We start from the raw sequence: 19,901 nt of genomic DNA, 5'->3' as shown, positions 1-19,901 counted from the left end.
TGTAACCCAAAGGTATGGATATTAAATTTCCAGTTTCCAGTAACCCTTCCCTCCTTTATCTCCCCTCTTCCTCTCTCGCCTTCTGACGACCACTGGTCCTCCCATTTGTACCCTATCCTACAATCTTTCCTGCAGCGCCCACATATTTTAAAGATTGGGTTCCCATCCCTATCTGGTCTCATTTGTATACTTCTCCCCAGTGGTTCCCATTACAGTGATCCACAAACCAAGCTACCCTGGGGTAGGTTCATTGCTTCTGCCTACTCCTGCCCCACTGAACATACATTCCCAAATCTAAATTCCATTGTCCCCCAGATCAGTCCATTTCCAATTACAGTACATCACTGACATTTTGCACATTCTGCACCACTTCAACAACTTTTTAGTTCCCCAGCCCTGACTGCCTCATTTTTATCATCTTTGCCAGTCACTGTACACTTCCAACGTCCATCATGAAGGTCTTATGGCTCTCTGCGTCTCTGGTATAACAGACCAAACGAGTTCCAGATTCGGCATGACATCTAAAACTTTGAGAGTGTTATTGACTGGCTGCATCACAGCTTGGCATGAGAACACCAATGCCCTTGAAAGGAAAATCCTACAAGACAGGGTTGTAAAGAAGGCTTTTGGCATTCTGGCATTCATAAATCAAAGTATTGAGTATAGGAGTTCGGATGTTATGGTGAAGTTGTATAAGACATTGGTGAGGCCAAATTTGGAGTATTGTGCACAGTTCTGGTCACCTAACTATAGGAAGGATATCAGTAAGACTGAAAGAGTGCAAAGAAGATTTACTCGGATGTTGCCGGGTCTTCAGGAGTTGAGTGACAGGGAAAGGTTGAACAGGTTAGGACTTTATTCCTTGGAGCATAGAAGAATGAGGGGAGATTTGATAAAGGTTTACAAAATGATGAGAGGTATAGAGAGGACATGATTTTAGGCTGAAAGGGGAAAGGTTTAGGAGGAACTTCTTCACTCAAAGAGTGGTGGGAGTGTGGAATGAGCAGCCACCTGACGTGGTAAATGCAGGGTAGGTTTTAAGAATAAATTGGATAGGTACGTGGATAGGAGAGGTCTGGAGGGTTATGGACTGGATGCAAGTCAATGGGACTAGCGGAAAAATGTTTCAGCATAGACTAGAAGGGGCGAATGGCCTGTTTTCTGTGCTGTAGTGTTCTATGGTTCCAAGTAGTGGATAAGGCTCAGTCCACAGGTAAAGCCTTCCAACCACTGGCAACATTTATATGAAGCTTTGTCGCAGGAAAGCAGCATTCAGGTCATGTTCTCTTCTCACTGCTGCCAGAAGGTAAAGGAGCCTCAGCACTCACATCACCAGGTTCAGGAACAGTTATTGCCCCTCAACCATCAGGCTCTTGAATCAAAGGGGATAACTTTACTCAATTTCACTTATTTTACTTTATTTTTCACTTTTCACAGAATTAGTCCACTTGGCTCATCGAGTCTGATCTAGCATTCCAAAATGGCTGATTTATTATCCCTGTCAGCGCCATTCTTCTGTCTTCTCCTCATATATTTTGATGCCTTGACTAACTAAGTACCCATCAACCTCCACGTTAAATATCCCCAGTGACTTGGCCTTCACAGCTGTCTGTGACAATAAATTCCACAGATCCACTACCATCAGGGAACAGAAATTCCTGTTCATCTCTGCTCTAAATGGATGTCACTCTATTCTGAGGCTGTGCCATCTGGTCCTAGACTCCTCTCCACATCTACACTATCCATTTCAATATTTGATAGGTTTCAATGAGATCTCCCCATCCCCCTCCCCCCCCTCATTCTTCTAAACTCCAGAGAGTACAGGCCCAGAGCCATCAACATTCCTCATACTTAGTGAATCCTGTCATTTCTGGAATCTTTCTCATGAACTTTCTCTGGACCCTCTGCCAGCACATCATTTCTTAGATAAGGTGCCCAAAGGTGCTCATAATACTCCAAGTACGGTCTGACCAATGCCTTATAAAGCTTCAGCATCACATCCTTGCTCTTATATTCTAGTCCTCTTGAAATGAATGCTAACCATTGCATTTGCCTTCCTTACCACAGACTCAACCTGTAAATTAACTATTAAGGAATTCAACACAAGGACTCCCAAGTTACTTTGCACCTCTGATTTTTGAATTTTCTCTCCATTTAGAAAATAATCTATGACTTTATTCTTTATACCAGTGCATGAACATATACTTCCCGACACAATATTGCACCTGCTACTTCTATGTCCATTTTGCAAAATTGCCCAAGTCTTTCTACAGACTCCCTACTTCCTCAAAACTACCTGCCCTTCCACTTATCTTCATACCAGATGCAAACCTGACCACAAAGCCATCAATTTCATCATCCAAATCATTGATATAACAAGAAAAGCAGTCTGAGGAGCACCACATGTCATCATCAGACACCTAGAATAGGCCCCTTTATTCCCACTCTTTACCTACTGCCAGTCAATCTTCTACTCATGTTTTCCTGTAATAGCAAGTGCTCTTATCTTAAGCAGGGTCATGTGCAGCACCTTTTCAAAGGCTTTCTGAAAATCCAATTAAACAACATCCATTGATGCTCATTTGTCTATCCTGTTTGTTACTTCCTCAAAAAAATTCCAACAGATTTGTCAGGCAAGATCTTGTGTGAAGGAAACACAAAATAATCTGCAGATGCTAGGGTCAAAGCAACACTCTCAACATGCTAGAGGAACTCAGCAGGTCGGGCAGCAAACGTTTCGGGCCAGAACCCTTCATCATGACTGAACAGGGAAGGGGCAGGGGCCCTATAAAGAAGGTGGGGGGAGGGTGGGAAGGTGAAGGCTGGTAGGTGCCAGGTGAAAAACCAGTAAGGGGAAAGATCAAGGGGTGGGGGAGGGGAAGCAGGGAGGGGATAGGCAGGAAGGGTGAAGAAGGAATAGGGGAAAACACAATGGGTAGTAGAAGGAGGTGGAACCATGAGGGAGGTGATAGGCAGCTGGGGGAGGGGGCAGAGTGAAACTGGGATGGGGGAAGGGAGGGGGAGGGAATTACTGGGGTTCTAATGCTTTAGCTGTCACTCATTCCTTAGGGTACTCTTCTGTTTTTGTGGACGTCTGTGAAGAAAAAGAATTTCAGGATGCATATTGTTTACATTTCTCTGATATTAAGCGGAACTATTTAACTTTCACCTCACCCAGAAATTCACTTGGTCCCATCTCTTTCACCCTTCTGCCTTTGCTTGATCCCTCTGCCCCAATCTCTAGAGACAGGGAGATCATGAAAGGGGGGACAATGGTACATCTCTTCTCACCCTATCACTCGCAAGGATGCAATTCCCTTTCTCATTTCCAATGTCTGTTCTCATGATGAGGTTTTCCATTCCAGGGCATCTGAGATGTCCTCTTTTTTCAGAAAACATGTATTGTTTCTTTGCTGCAAACATCCAGTCCTCATGAAGCCCAAGATGTCGACTACTCATTTCCCTCCATAAATGCTGGCTGGCCAGCTGAGTTCCTCATTGTCACCTTCCCTATTTGTCAGAATGCAGAATGACTGGCATTTGTTAATCACCCAGCAGCAGCTGTTTCCACATACAAACTCCTCAGCTGACTCGTTTCGTTTAACTTGCTTCTATCTATCATCCACCTGCATCACTGTCTATTCCACTCCTCTCCATCCATCTGTCATCCTTCATCCATCCTCAGTCCACCAATCACCTACAGTCTCAGAAGTTCAAGGTTCAAAGTAAATTTGTTATTAAAGTATGTATGTGTCACCACATACAACCCCATGATTCATTTACTTGTGAACATTCACAGTAGATAGAAAGAAACACAATAAGATCAATGAAGAACTGCACACAAAGAAAGACAGGCAAACAAACAATGTATAAAAAATGATAAACTGTGCAAATACAAAAAATATTTAAAAATCAATATTTATTATTATGCAGCATTTTGACCCAGAAAGTTCACAGCTCCTTTCCCACCCTACAGATGCTGCTTGACCTGTTGAGTTTCTCCAGTGCATAATTCAATTGGACCAGATGCTCCAACTGTCAACTGTGTTCTCTGTAAGACAATGAGACAATGACTGACCTATGCTGACCTCAACTCTTATTCTGTTTCATTTCCCTGTGACCTTCAATTCCTCAATTTTTCAAAAATGTAGCCTTCTTAAATATTTCTAATGAACTAGCCTCATAGCCCCCAAAATTTCAGAGTTTTATCCACTGAGAAAATAAAAAATCCATGGGACTCCCTTTTAAATGACCAGTGTTCATCTTGTAATACTGTATTTCAAACCCCAAGGCTTGGACCAACATTCAGAGGAAGTAGAAATTTTAATCCTCCATCACAGTACCTAGGGAAATCAAATTCAATTAATCAAGTCTGGAAAAAAAAAAGTTACTATTAGAAATGGTGATAGTAAAACCACCAGGTTTCTATTAAGAAGCATCGACTTCACTTACGTCCTTCAGGGGAGAAAATATGTTACCTCTACCCATCTGATTCCAGACCCTTAATCATTCATCACAATCCACTGAGATAGCCAAGCGAGTCATTCAAGTCAGGGGCCATTATGGTTGTATAATAACTACTGACAACTCTTGCACTGAAAAACTCAAACTTGAATTTTGAACTTGAGTTCAAAAGCTTGAGCTTCTGTTCAGAAAAGTAAAAAAGAACTACCATAACAACCCTTAGCATTGATCTGAGTAACATTATGAAACACTGTAATAAAAACCATCTACTAACATTCACACAACCTCCATGGTAACAGAACAAATTCAAATTGAAACCACTGCTCCAATTGTTAAAGCCTTTTGCTGTGTTAAGCTGAAATCTGGATCACTCAGGAACAACATAACGACCTACAACTGAATTTGGACAGATTATCATTCACTTTAATATGCTGGTTCTCTTTCCATTTAATACGTTTTGCCAACTCCAAAACAGACTGTTAGACCTACCTACTAGTCCAGTGTATTTCTTTTAATATCATAGAAGGCCATAAATAGATAAATCTTCAGCAGATGACTCCATCTTTAGGAACTGAATTTAAAAGATGACCAACACATTTGTGTTTCATTTGTTTCATCATTAGAATGTTTATTAACTTCATTCTTCTTTGAGTTATATGACTTCTACTAAACATGTCACCATTGATGTCCTAGAATCATTAAAATTACTGTAAGGCTCAATCAGTCTGTGGTTTATAAGAAGAGATGCCATTAACAGTGCACAAAATTGGACTTAAGTTAACTCTCAAATGCTCTTTGGTTAAAGCAATATGTTGATTTTCTATTGTTAGTGCAATATGGATATTAATTTCCACCTACAGTGGCACTCTCATGTTACAATTAACAATGCAGGCAGGTGAAGAAACACAAGAACATAAGAAATAGGGGCAGGAGTCGGCCATCTGGCCTGTTGAGCCTGCTCCGCCATTCACTAAGATCACCGCTGATCTGGCCATGGACTCATCTCCACCTACCTGCCTTTTCTCCATAATCATTAATTCCCCTACAATGCAAAAATCTATCCAACCTTGCCTTAAATTTATTTACTGAGGCAGCCTCCACTGCTTCATTGGGCAGAGAGTTCCACAGATTCACCACTCTGAAAAGCAGTTCCTCCTCATCTCCATCCTAAATCTACTCCCTGGAATTTTGAGGTGATGTCCCCTAGTTCTAGTCTCACCTACCAGAGGAAGCAACTTTCCTGCCTCTATCTTTCATAATATTATGTGCTTCTATAAGTTCTCCTCTTATTCTTCTAAATTCCAGCGAGTACATTCCCAGGCGACTCATTCTCTACTCATAGTCTAACCCCCTCGTCTCCAGAATCAACCTGGTGAACCTCCTCTGCACCACCTCCAAAGCCAGTACATCCTTCCTCAAGTAAGGAGACCAGAACTGCATGCAGTACTCCAGGTGCAGTCTCACCAGTACCCTGCACAGTTGCAGCATAACCTTGCTGCTTTTAAATTCAATCTCTCTAGCAATGAAGGCCAACATTCCATTTGCCTTCTTGATAGACTGCTGCACCTGCAAACTAACCCTTTGTAATTCATCCACAAGCACCTCTGAGTCCCTCTGCACAGCAGCATGCTGCAATCTTTTACCATTTAAATAATAATCTGCTCTTTCATGTTTCCATCCAAAGTGGATGACCTCCCAGTTAACAACATTGTACTCCATCTGCCAGACCTTTGCCCACTCACTTAACTTACCTATATTTCTCTGCAGACTTTTCAGTTCTTCTGCACAATTTGCTTTTCCTTTCAATTTATGAAGCTATGATGAATGTCATTGCTCACTGCTGCTGTGAATGAAGTTGACCATTTGCAATTTCTCCATTCTAGGAAAATATGTTGTTCTTCCATAGTTTAAATAGTAGCCACAAAATAAATACTATAGATACTATTAAGAGTTCATTTTTAAAATTAGAAGCCCATACTGTACAAGTTGAAAAAGAATAAACTTACTGTGGTTGGTTGGTTTATATGAAAAGTTAAGGGCCTATTGATCCTACTTTGCTGCAAGAAGAGCATGTGAAAAACTTTTAAACTTCATTATGTTTGGAGGGGCAGTTGAAACAGCTTAGTGACATCATCACCACTTTAAACACATTATCCATCCACCATCCCGTAGCTTTTCAGAAGCAGGGCCTCAGACCTGAATTGTTAACTACTTTTCTTTTCAGAGATGATACCTGGTCTGCTGTGTGTTTCCAGTACTTAATGTTTTTTTCCCAATTCCCAGCATCTGTAGTCTTGTTGAGTTTCTTTTACTGTATTTACATAAAAACATAGGACATAGGAACAGCAGTAGGCCGTCTGACACATTGAGCCTACTCTGCCATTTATGAAGATCATGGCTGATCTGTCCTTGGACTCAACTCCATCTACCTCCTTTCCCCAAAATCCCTAATTCCATGCTATGCAAAACCTATCTAAATATATTTAATAAGGCTGCATCTACTGCTTCACAGGACAGTTTCACTACTCTAAGCAGTTTCTCCTCATCTTCATCCCAGACCTATTTCCCCAAACCCAGTCTCATTTACCGATGGAACTAACTTAACGCTGTCTATTTTGTCTATCCCTTTCATCAGTTTATATGCTTTTGTAAGATCCCCTCTCATTCTTCTGAATGCCAATGATTCCTAGGCAACTCAATCTCTTCTCACAGGCTAACCCTTTATTTCCAGAATTAACCTGGTGACCCTCCTCTGTACCATTTCGTAAGCCAATAGGTCAGAGTACTAAACATGATTAGATATTTCTTTGTGAACAGGGAGTTGCTTGCAGGTGCTTGCTTTCTGTTTCTGATGCAGATATGTATGAATCCACAGGGTTTGTACACCAGCATAAAAAGATGAATAACGCTCATTTTTACGTAATTTGTATGAAATTGTACCACACAGATGATGTCAGTGACTGGCCGAGGATAAACAGCTAATAGAAGGTTGAATTGAAAGCCTATTACTTGAAGTACTTGACTGTACCAAGGCCAATGCCAAGGTCAGTATAGCTGCCTTCAAGTGTTCATGATTAGTTATCATACCGGTTACTATCTCTTTCTTGTTGATGCCCTTAAAGTCCTAACTGATCTGTCTCTTCGACTAGCCCCACAATTTCTCCCCACCTACCTAAACCACACTGGAGTTCTCCTGTTGATCATTGACCCAACTCAAATCAACTCTCCTGCCCCTTCACATCAATGCTCTTCAGTCCTCTTCTCACTCCCAGCAAGCAACTTCCAGCCACACATCCAGCTTCCCCATAACTTTCATGGGAAGAGTTTGTCTCACTTTTGGTTCTTCATTCTTCATTGTGTCCTATAATTGTTGCCTTATTTATCACAATAACACTGATTGCCGATAGTCAAAATGATACTCTTACTACAAAGTCAGGCCATTTGCTGGGCAGAATGTAGTTTCCTTTAGTATAAAAATAGGAAATAGAGTACTCTTCAGAACTGATACCATACCCTAATGAGCATAGAACTATTAAAGATATATATGTAATAAATATTCAGATTAAAATAAATGTGCAATGAAGGCCAATGTTGCTCCAGCAGATACTTGTGAGAAAGTGTACAACAATTGCAATAAAAGGATAAACATAGACGGGTAATACTGTATGAATTCAATCAACTGCCTTTTTATTAATATACCAGATGTCTTGAAATATACTGGTAGAATTCAGAATGATATGTAGGCACTTGACAAGATCTGAAGTGTAGAGAAAATATGTTCTTTCAAACAAATGGGCTGCTACTGTAAATGGGGCAGCAATAACCATAGCAGTGGCCACAAGAAGAGGAAGATTTACACTCATTACACCTGAGTTTCAAACATTCACTGAGCATCCGTAGGCAGTTTCCTTATTGGTCCTGCTCATCTCATTCTCAAAAACTATTAAGCGTCTTAAACATGATTTTCCATTCATAAAACCAAGAGGACTCTGATAAATCGCATTATTTTAAAGTATTTTGTACCATTTCCTCCAATGATGGATTCCTGCACCTGTTAGCAGGATAACTGGTCTATAGTTTTGTATTTTATCTCCTTCTCATTTCTTAAATAGCAGGGTTATATTTATTGCCTTACAATCTATTGGGACCATTCCAGAATTGAGGAAACTTCAGAAGATCAAAAGTTACCTCTGGAGCTTCGTTTTCAATGCTAGAATAAAAGCTATTACATCAAGGAGATCTGTCAGTCTTTGTTTTCCTTAATTTCTTTGTAAATTGTATTCACACTGTTTCTACTAATTTAATTTCATCATCATTTTTCTCCATATGAATCAATGTTTTGGCTTATCATTGTTTCTTCCTATAACTTTCCAAAATGGACATTGAACCCGTGAACACAGCCTCACTTTTTAAATATATATTATTTCTGTTTTTGCACAATTTTTAATCTACTCAATATACATATACTGTAATTGATTTATTAATTTATTATTATTTTTCTTCTATATTATGTATTGTATTGAATTGCTGCTGCTAAGTTAACAAATTTTTCTACGCATTCCAGTGATAATACACCTGATTCTCATTCTCAGATTTTTTTCTTGGTAACATTCTAATAGTCTTCTTTTCCCTAATGCTTTCCTTAACATCCTTACTTGGCTAATCCTCATGAATCTTTGACTTTCTTGAAAAAGTATTTCAAAATGTTTGCAGTGTGTCTGTTGTGGGAGGTACTCCTGTCAATCAGAGCCGACAATTGTAAGAAAATGCGTAAAGGATGTTGTCCTGAGCAAGGACTCTGACGTGTTTTTTTTAATCCTGTCAGTGACTGGACAAATTTAACTGACATGGTACTGGTAGTATTCCTCCAGTGCTTTGTGATCTCTCCCTTCAAAGAATTTTTATAATTTTGATCTTCCCAGTCTTTATAAAAATTAAAATGCTTCCTTTTAAAGGAGGGAGTAAATCACAGTAGAGTTTTTTGTTCTTGCTATCTCTCATCTCTGCTCACATCGATGCTTTTTGCTATCAAATCATCCTTTAATATCACAGCTATCCTAGCACCAACTCCCCGACTTTTCCCTTTCTAAATATCATCCTAAATAGCTAGTTTTGATCACTATTCAGACACAACTCTGTCACAGTTATAGGCTACACATTTGGTCTGTATTGGTACCATTATTTCATGTACTTTGTTATAAATTCTTTGTGCACTTAGAACAGCGTGTTTAACTTTAACAGTTTGGTCTTTTTCTTTGAATTGATTTTATTTTCTAGTGTACTGCTATTATATTTTTGTTCATGCCTATAATACCATTTATAAATAACCAAATTTCTACTTTTCACAATGGCCTTAAAGTTACCCAATAAACTTGCAACTTTGCTCTTCTTCGTTCACTGCTTATTTGTTTAAATTTCTATAATAGACTTAATAATGCAGTTTGCCAGAGTATTGTTCTGCAGTTTATGTGCAGCTTATCCTAAATAAATAACTCCTTCTCCCAATGAAGCATAGAAACATAGAAAATAGGTGCAGGAGTAGGCCATTTGGCCCTTCAAGCCTGCACCGCCATTCAGTATGATCATGGCTGATCATCCAACTCAGAACACTGTACCAGCCTTCCCTCCATACCCCCTGATCCCTTTAGCCACAAGGGCCATATACATGTCCAGATAGGAATTGCGTGTAGCTCCGGTAACAAACTGAAAATATTGCTCTAGAGATCTGAATGATTTCCATCTATGTCCTCCAAGATTCTCTCAGTAGATCCACCCAGTTCTGCATTAAGTCCTGGTTCATGTGTGGACACACAATGATTGATTTCAACTCTAATTTTACCTCCATCAGCAGGATATAGATCAGCTCGAAATTTGGGCAGGAAAATGGAAAGCAGGGTTTAACATGGGGAAATATGAGGTAATGAGCTTTGGGAGAGCAAATGCAAAAGGAAAGCAAATGGCCAGACCACTTAGAGTATTGGTGGATGGAGGGATCTTGGGGTGTATGTCTATTGCTCCCTAAAAGTAGAAACACAGATGGAGAACATGTGGTGGGAAAGAAAGTAATTGTTGATGCTTTTGGATGAAATTCTGTAATAGGACTGAGAGGTGAGGTGGTGAGACAGGAGCCCAGGTGACTGGTGACCTGAGGAGGGGGGAGTAAGATGACAGAGAGGTGGCACCAGATAGGGGAGGGGTGGAGCTGAGATGAAGTGGTAGGTGAATGATAAATGGAGGCAAAGAGTGAGAGAGAAAGAATATAAATAGAAAACAGATGGAACAAGGAGGTCAGAGGGGAGTGTGAAAATTGGAGAAAACTGTAATAAGATAAACAAGATAAGCAGGAACACAAGAGGCTGCCAGTGACAGACACTGGTAAGTAAAGGTGAGAATGGGAACCATGGGAGTGTGGGAGGAGGAGGAGAATGCTGGTCCATGCTCCATCATAAACAGTTTCTTTGTCCTACCCATTTCTACCATCATTTTCTCTGCACTTAAAATCACCATTTTTATCTCTCCTTCCCAGTTCTGCTGAAGGTTCCCTGACCAAAAATTCTGTTTCATTTTCCGTAGATGCTGCTTGACCTGCTGTTTTTTCAGAATAATTTTTTAGACCATAGAACAGAACGGCACAGGAGTTCTGTTGTGCTGACCTAGATAAACCTACTCCACAATTAATCTAACCCTTCCCTCTTACACAGCCCATAACCCTCTATTTTTCTTACATCCATGTGTCTATCTAAGAGTCTTTTAAAATTCGTAATTGTAACAGCCTCTACTCCCACCACCCCTGGCAGTGTGTTCCAGGCGCCCTCCATTCTCTGTGTACGAAGAACTACTTCTGATATAGTCCCTAAACTTTTCTCTACTCACCTTAAATGGGCGTCTTCTGATATTAGCCACTGAAACCCTGGGAAAATATGCTGGTTCTCCACCCTGTTGATGCTTCTCATAATCTTATACACATCTATCAGGTTACTTCTCATTGTCTGTTGTTCCCAAGAGAAATGCTCTCGCTTCTTCAATCTTTCCTCATTAGACGTGTTTTCTAATCTGTGCAGCATCTCGATAAGTCTCCAGTGCATCCTCTCTAAAACTCCAACATCCCTTCTGTAATGAGGTGACCAAAACTGAATACAATAGTCCAATGTGTAACCAGAGTTTTATAAAACTGCAACATTACCTCATGGATCTGAGAACTCCATCCCTTACTAATGAGGCCCAGCAAACAATGTGCCTTCTTAACCATGGTATTAACTTACAAGCCAACTTTGAGGGATCTACAGATCTCGACCCCAATATCCCCGTGTTCTTTTACGTGCTGTGAATCCTGCCACTAACCTTGTCTTCAAGCTCAGTCTTCCAAAGTCTATCAATTCATACTTTTCTGGATTGAACTCCAGCTGCCATTTCTCAGTCCAGCTCTGCATCCTGTCTATATCCTGCTATAACCTGTGACACGACACCATCCACAACACCTCCAAACTTCATTTCATGTGCAAACTTACTGACCCACCACTCCACTTCCTTATTCAAGTCATATATAAAACTCACCCGCCTCCAGGCAGAATACACTCTATCCACTACCAACCTGTAGGAAAGCTAATTCTGAATTCACAAGCCAAATTTCTATAGATCCCATGTCTCACGACTTTCTAGATGAGCCTATGATGGGGAACCTTAATCAAACGCTTTACTAAAATCGATATACATCACATTGACTGCTCTACCTTTTTCAATTTGTTTTGTCACCTCCTTAAAACACCCAATTAGACTTGTGAGGCACAACTTTACACTCACAAAGCCATATTGATTACCATTAATATGACCATATGCTGTCTCTAAATGCTCAGAAATCCTGCCCCTAAGAATCCTCTCCAATAGTTTGCCCAGTACTGATGTAGTACTTACTGGTCTATAATTCCCAGGACCATCCCTACTCACTTTCTTCAAAAATGGAACAATTGCCATCCTTTAATTCCCCAGTACCGCTCCCATGACCAGGGAGAACACAGAGATTATTGTTAACACCCCAGAAAGTCTTCCCTTACCCAGTAGTAACTTGGACTAAATTCCATCAGCCCCCAGAAACGTTTCTAACATAATGTTTTTCAGAAGCTTCAACATTACTTCTAGCATATTAACCTACATTGACTTCACGATGGTCAAAGGCCCACTCAATGAATATTGAAGCAAAGTATTCCTTAAGGACCTACCCAACCTCCTCCTCTTTCTGGCACATATTCCCCCCTTAATCCCTAAGTGGTCTAACCCTCATTCTAGTTATCTTCTTTTCTTCAGAACTCCTTGGGATTTTGCTTAATCCCTTACTCAGCAAGGCCTTCTCCTGTCCCTTTCTTGCTCTCCTTAATTGATTCTTTAGCTCCTTTCTCGCCACCCTATAATTCTCAAGAGCACTGCCTGATTTCTGCTTCCTAAACCTTACGTATGCTTCCTTTTCCCTCTTGACCAAGTGCTCTGACTCTTTTCTCAACCATGGTGCCTTACCCTACCACCTTTTCTGTGTAGCAGTATGAACAAACCTATCCATAACCCCATGCACGTGATCCTTAAACACCCTCCATATTTGTGATGTGAATAAGATTTCTGTTTTACATCAGATCTCCAGCATATGTCTTTTTTTTTAAACTTTCATTTATACGGCTGCTCTTCAGGAACTGCTCACTGACAGTCCTTGGTTGAGACAATCACTCTTATCTCCTTCCTCCTCCTTTGCCACATTGCCTTACTGGGACCTCCTCACATTGCCTTATCATGTAGATGGCTCCGAAGAGTAGCCATCATTGTTTCTGGAAGAAATAAGCTAAAAGCTTGTGGTCAAGGATAGATTCCTGGCCTTGTCTTTATCACTGTTAGAAGACTTTAGGGATATTTAACACTTCTGCAATAGCAATCATCACATTTCTGACCATTAATATTGCTTCCAGTCAGCTGGCCTATTATTGGTCGATGCAAAGTTTTGCTAAGTGCTTATTTCCCCAAGAACACTTAACATATGGCATTTAACTGGATGGTAGTAGTTCAATATGACAGCACATGTTCTGAAATTAGTGCTACAGTATTATTGACAACATGACCTACCTACTATGAGCAACAGCTGAACTGGATTTAACAGCTTGCAACACAATACAAGTTGCTTCAAAAACATTTACATTCAACAACTTGAGAGCCAATCAGCATCAGTAAAGCAGCAGAACAATAGCTGAAGTGACGCCAATGTTATGGCTTTGGATTCCTGGATTCTCAGATATAAAATGTTTTTTTTCTTTGGCATGACTGTATACTTTTAAGTTTCAGCATAACAAACTGGGGCAGAAATAAATATTCTGGTATTAAAAAAAATCGATTTTGCCCTTGTAGAGTATTCATTCGATTCTACGCTCACTGGGAGATCAAACCAAATATTTAATTAATTCTGTGAAAAGTCTTGAGATGCTACTGAGTGATAAAGTGCTTTACAGTTGCATCATATAATCCAGAGTAAAGCATGGCCATTAGGGAAGGGATTGAATCTACCGCATTAGTCAAAAGATTTCTGAACAGGGAGTGATAACAGAATTATTTAAATGGGCCATCTGAGCTCTTGCAATAGCCTTTCAATAAAAAAATACTGTCATATAATGAAAGCCAGATAACAGAGAACCCACAATGACACTTATGTACTGCACAAACTAATTTCCTGGAAGCTGGTTCATAAGAGTTTGTATTTATAAAAGATTAAAACTTAAGTGCAATTTGCATTATTCAACCTCTGCTACTGTGCTTGAAAATAAAGGTAACCTGCATTGAAAGGACATTCTCTTCATCTCAACAAAATAGTTGTGAATTTTTCTACAAATTCTTGTCTTTCTGAATGGAGTTCCTTGACAATGTGAGTAGGGAAGACAGACTAACTCCATAGCCATGACCTTATTGAATAGCAAAGCAGGCTCAATGGGCCAGATGGCCTACTCCTGCTCTGATTTCTTCTGTATCAAATCCAGCACCAGCTGTAAATTCAGAATCCTGAATAAATAAATAGCCCAGTAATAACAGTGGCAGAGCCAGATTCTGCAAAGGCTGCTATCACTACTTGCACATCAATTGCTACAGTGGCACTAAAATAGAAATGCAGCATACATTTGTTTTAATTGATTGGGGGTCTTCTAATGAATCATTCATCTATTTGAAAATTTGTAAATAAAACCATAGCTAGTAAAAATTCAATTTATTAATTTCAAAGTAAATTTATTATTAAAGTACATATATGTCACCATACACTACCCTGAGATTCACTTTCTTGCGAGCATACTCAATAAATCCACTATTGAATAATAACTATAATAGAATCAATGAAAGACCGCACCAACTTGGGCATCTGACCAGTGTGTAAAAGACAAGAAACTGTGCAAATACTAAAAGAAAGAGATAATAATAATAAATAAGTCAATAAATATCAAGAACCTGAGATGAAGAGTTCTCAAAAGTGAGTCCATAGGAGATGGAAACATTTCAATGATGGGCAAATGAAGCTGAGTGAAGTTATCACCTTTGCTTCAAGAGCCTGATAGTTGAGAGGTAATCACTGTTCCTGAACCTGGTGGTGTGAGTCCTTGGGCTCCTGTACCTTCTTCCTGATGTGTGCAGTAAGCAGATAGCATGACCTGGGTGATAGGGGTCCCTGATGACAGTTGCTGCTTTCCTGCTTTGTGTAGATGTGCTCATTGGTGAGGAAGGCTTTACCTGTAATGGACTGGGCATTGAATCTTTCCATACCAGGCTGTGAGTCAGTATGCTCTCCACTTAGATATCTATAGAAGTTTGTCAAAATTTTCAATGTCATGTGGAGCCTTTGCAAATTCCTAAGGAAGTAGAGGCACTTCTGTGCTTTCTTCATAATTGCACTTACATACTGGGTACAGAACAGAATCTCCAAAATATTGACACCAAGGAATTTAAAGTCCACCTCCGATCCTCTGATGAGGACTGGCTGATGGACCTCTGGTTTCCTCCTCTTGAAGTCAACAGAGAAAGTCCTAGGTCTTGCTGACACTGAGTGAGAGGTGGTTGTTATGGTACCAGTCAGCCAGATTTTCAATTTCCCTTCTATATGCTAATTCATTGACACCTTTGATTCAGCCTTCGATAGTGGTGTCATCAGCAAACTTGTATATAGCATTGGAGCTGTGCTTAGCCACACAGTCATAACTGTAAAGTGAGTAGAGTGGGGGCTAAGCACACAGCCTGGTGGTGCACCTGTGTTGATGGAGGTCGTGGAGGAGACGTTGTTGCCAATCAGAACTGACTGGGGTCTGCGAGTGTGAAAATCAAGGATCCATGTGCTGCATAAGTCAAAACGCTTTTGAACGTTATGACTCTAATGCTATCCAAATGTTAACGAACATAAGGGCCAGGAATTATTTGTACTTAATAGGAAAAGTCTGTGTTTATGATGTCCTTCAGGTAAAGTTACAGTGGCAGCTTCAAGATAATTGTCAGCCAAGAATTTTAGGAAGAAAGAAAGGTCCCACATGTTCAATCATAGCTTTGAAAAGATCAATTCCAACCATCCACCTTCTTGTCCTTCACTGTATTTTCTAACCATCTATTGTCACCATGCTGACAATTCACAAATTTCTCTCATTCTTTCTTTAGGATACCAGTATGCCAATTTAAGCTGTTCTTCAGAATCTACATTCATGGTCTAAACACTTTTAAAAGCAGCTGAACTTCAGAGTTAATGTTGACACCCTAGCACATATTCATCTTTAAATCCAAATTTGAATGACAAGTTGAGAAAAATTGTTCTTTATTGGTTTCTAATGATTGAACATTTAAAGTGTATTTCCACATTCCAGGAAGTAAAATTTGCCAAAAAGCATTAGCATTTAAATTATACAACAATCACTCTCAGGCATTTCTACAGATATTATGAGTTTTCTAAACTGTGTCTATTTCTTTCATTCCTTCATGCAATCGTTTACGTTCTTAACTTTTTTTTCTGCAAAAAGTTTCTCAATTGTATGTGTGTGTTACAAATGGCACTACAAGCAAATGTGAAATTAGCACTAGGTTAACATGTAACTGTAAAGTTCTGATTGGGAATCTCCAGCCCGAAACATCAACTCTATCTCTCTTTTCAGAGATACTACATGACTTATTGAGTGTTTCCAGCATTTTTTTGCTTTCATTTTAGATTTCCATGTGACTGGAAAGGTTTTTTTAAAACATAGCTTAATGAAGCACATTAACATACCTCATGAAATACCTCTCCTTTGACTCGATGCTCTCTAATCTGTAGACCACCCATCTTGCACCATGACAGCTGAGAGTTTAAAACAGCTTCTGGAATTAGTTAACAGATTAGGAATACCCAGAAATGGAAGTTGTTGGAGTTATGAACAGTTATGAAGGGAAGAATAACAAGTGAGTTTCTGATGTGGTGGCAGATGAGAGTGATTCAATAGCAAAAGGCATGATGGAACAGAACTAAGGAAGCTGTAATGAAAACAAAAGATGAAAGGGTTAACAGCAAACCTATTACAAACCCAGTCAGTAAACATGGGAACGTGACAGTAATCTGACCAGTGTCCAGTCCTGAAAATTGCCAAGTGGCTAAATGAAAAATCGGACTCGTCCCTCTAGCTTCAATAGAGCTTCATGAGAATGCCCTAGGAGTTCAGGTTAAAGATGTCAGCGGTACACCTGAGTCAGAGAACTAAAATGGCAAGTAACTGAAAGCTTGGGAGCATGCTTGCACTGCATTGGGATTTTTGTCAAAGCAACCATCCAACCAGAATTTGGTCTTTGCACAGAGCCATATGGTTAGCCATGTTATGATATATATGCTTAGTTTCTATGCCAATATGATTTTAATGCATTTTCTTTATCAATTACAGCTCAGCCTTCATTACCATCATCCCCACAAAACTAATCAATAAGCTCCAAGACCTCGGCCTCAATACCTTCTGGTGCAACAGGATCCTTAATTGCCTCACTTGCAGACTCCAGTCAGTTCGGACTGGCAACATCATCTCCTCCACAATCTCTATCATCACAGGTGCAGCGCAAGGCTGTGTGCTTACACCTTGCTCTACTCGCTTTACACTTATGACTGTGTGGCTAACCACACTTCCAATGCCATATTCAAGTTTGCTGATGACACCACTGTCACTGGCCGAATCAAAGGTGGTGATGATTCAGTATACAGGAGGGAAGACTGAAAATCTGACTGAGTGGTACCATAACAACAACCTCTCACGCACTGTCAGAAAGACCAAGGAGCTGATTATTGACTTCAGGAGAAGGAATCCAGAGCTCCATGAGCTAATCCTCATCAGAGGATTAGAGGTAGAGAGGATCAGCAACTTCAAATTCCTCAGTTTTATCATTTCAGAGGACCTGTCATGGGCGCAGCATGTAAGTACAATCAAAAAGAAAGCACAACAGTGACTCTATTTCCTTAGGAGTTTGTGAAGATTCAGCATCACACCTAAAGCTCTGACAAATCTCTATAGATGTGTAGTGGAGAGTATATTGACTAGCTGCTTCACAGCCTCATATGGGAACACCAATGCCCTTTAATGGAAAATCCCACATAAAGTAGTGAATGTAGCTCAGTGCATTACGGGTAAAGCTTTCCCCACCATGGAGCGCATCTACACAAAATGCTGTCGCAGGAAAGCAGCATCCATCATCAGAGACCCCCACCCTGGTCATGCTCTTTTCTCACTGATACCATCAGGTAGGCGGTACAGAAGCCTCAGGACTCACACCACCATCTAAATACTCAACTTTCTAACCAGAAAACCACAATCTGTTCAGATTGCTAGTAACACCTCCAGCCCACACCGATGTCCCCTTCTCCCGTCTTCAACCTTCCTCCTCTTCCTGGACACCTGCTCTGGTCTTCAGCCTGCCCTGGATCTTTTCATTGCTAACTGCTGCTAGGACAACAACTGTCTCGACTTCTCCACTCCTCACTCCTTCTGAACACACTGCTACCCACTCTCTCCACAATAATCCCCACCTCACCAACAAACCCACAGATAAAGGGGGTACTGTTAGGCTGACCGCTACCTTGCTGAGTTGCTGCAACAACTGTCAGACACCTCCTCTTACTTACCCCTTGAACAGGTCCCCACCAAGGAACACCAGGCCATTGACTCCCACACCATCACTGATCTTATTAACTCTGGGGATCTTCCATCCACTGCCACCAACCTCATTGTTCCCTTACCCCACACCCCCTATTTCTACATCCTACCTAAGATCCACAAACCTGCCTGCGGAACTTATCAACTTCATCAACTTTACCTCCAACTTCCACCCTGCCCTCAAATTTACCACCATTCCCCTTTCTCAATCTCTCTTCCTCTATCTATGGAGACAGCCTACCTACTGATGTCTATTATAAACTCTCTGCTGCTCTCATAACTACCTGGACTATACCTCTTCCCACCCTGCTACTTGTAAAAACGCCATCGCCTTCCCTCAATTCCTCCATCTCTGCTGCATCTGCTCTCAGGATGAGGCTTTTCACTCCAGATGGAAGCATCTTTTTACTAAATTTCAGCTGTTCTCCAATCAAGATACATTTTATTGCAGTGGTATTGGAAGCCAATTTCACCTATTATGGAAAGTTACTGCAGTTCACAACACACTAAACTGTTTGCAGCTCAGAAACTTTAAAATAAAGTTACAAACAAAGTTATAAATTTGTTTTCAACATATGGGCATTAAGGGTTACTGAGATAGGGGTCTACGAACACTGGATGTACAGTACATCTGTAATGTTTCATTACTTACAGCATATTTACATTGCATGAATAGGAACATGTAGAAACATGATGACCATATTAGATTCGTTTTTACATCCATTAGTAAAAATGCTCTCACTTATGAGTATTATACTTTAAGTAGAAGATTGTCACATAATTTATTGAAATACAATACTTCTTTGATGACAAAATAGCAAAGCCTATTACATAAAGATCTTCTCGGTGAACTGAAATATATGCCAAACTGAAACTTCATTTATACAGTTTAGAAATACAATACAAATTTTATATTTACAGAGTTGCTGACATGGTTTTGTTAAAAAGGTACGGTCGACAGGTATGCAAAGGTGAAGCTTTCTCCAATATTTAAGACAGCAGTGAAAGTACAAATCACTTAACCATTACAGAGATCATTCAACAATCATACAATGTGAGCATAGGCCCCACATATTTAATAGCAGCTTTGCTGTTTATTGGACAGTTCAATACTGTCAAAATCCATACGCTTTACCACTGTTATCTAAGGGCAGTATCCTAATAAAGAAAAAAATGAAAACATTTTGATCAGAGAACAACTGAGGTTTAATGATAAGATGCTTGTTAATTTTATTTCTACTGCTGAAATACTTGTATTGATTAAGTGAGAATTCAGCACTG

The 19,901-nt window shown here is 40.0% G+C and overlaps 1 protein-coding gene across 6 annotated transcripts in view; it reads right to left on the bottom strand.

Annotated features, from left to right (window-relative positions):
• Positions 1-19,901, bottom strand: part of fat3a (FAT atypical cadherin 3a) — a 728,759-nt gene that overhangs the window by 194,408 nt on the left and 514,450 nt on the right. The window contains exon 6 of one of the 6 annotated variants that reach the window (XM_072263373.1): positions 19,710-19,778. The exons of the other annotated variants lie outside the window; for them this stretch is intronic. Within the exon in view, the coding sequence (XP_072119474.1) occupies positions 19,761-19,778 (18 nt within the window). The 3' untranslated portion in view covers positions 19,710-19,760. Of the gene's footprint in view, positions 1-19,709; positions 19,779-19,901 lie in introns of those variants that run through there. 6 annotated transcript variants of the gene reach the window in all.

The sequence above is a fragment of the Mobula birostris genome, chromosome 7 (genome assembly GCF_030028105.1).
Source record: "Mobula birostris isolate sMobBir1 chromosome 7, sMobBir1.hap1, whole genome shotgun sequence".
NCBI lineage: Eukaryota > Metazoa > Chordata > Chondrichthyes > Myliobatiformes > Myliobatidae > Mobula > Mobula birostris.
The sequence above is the reverse complement of the archived record's forward strand: the minus strand, read 5'-3'. Positions and strand labels throughout refer to the sequence as shown.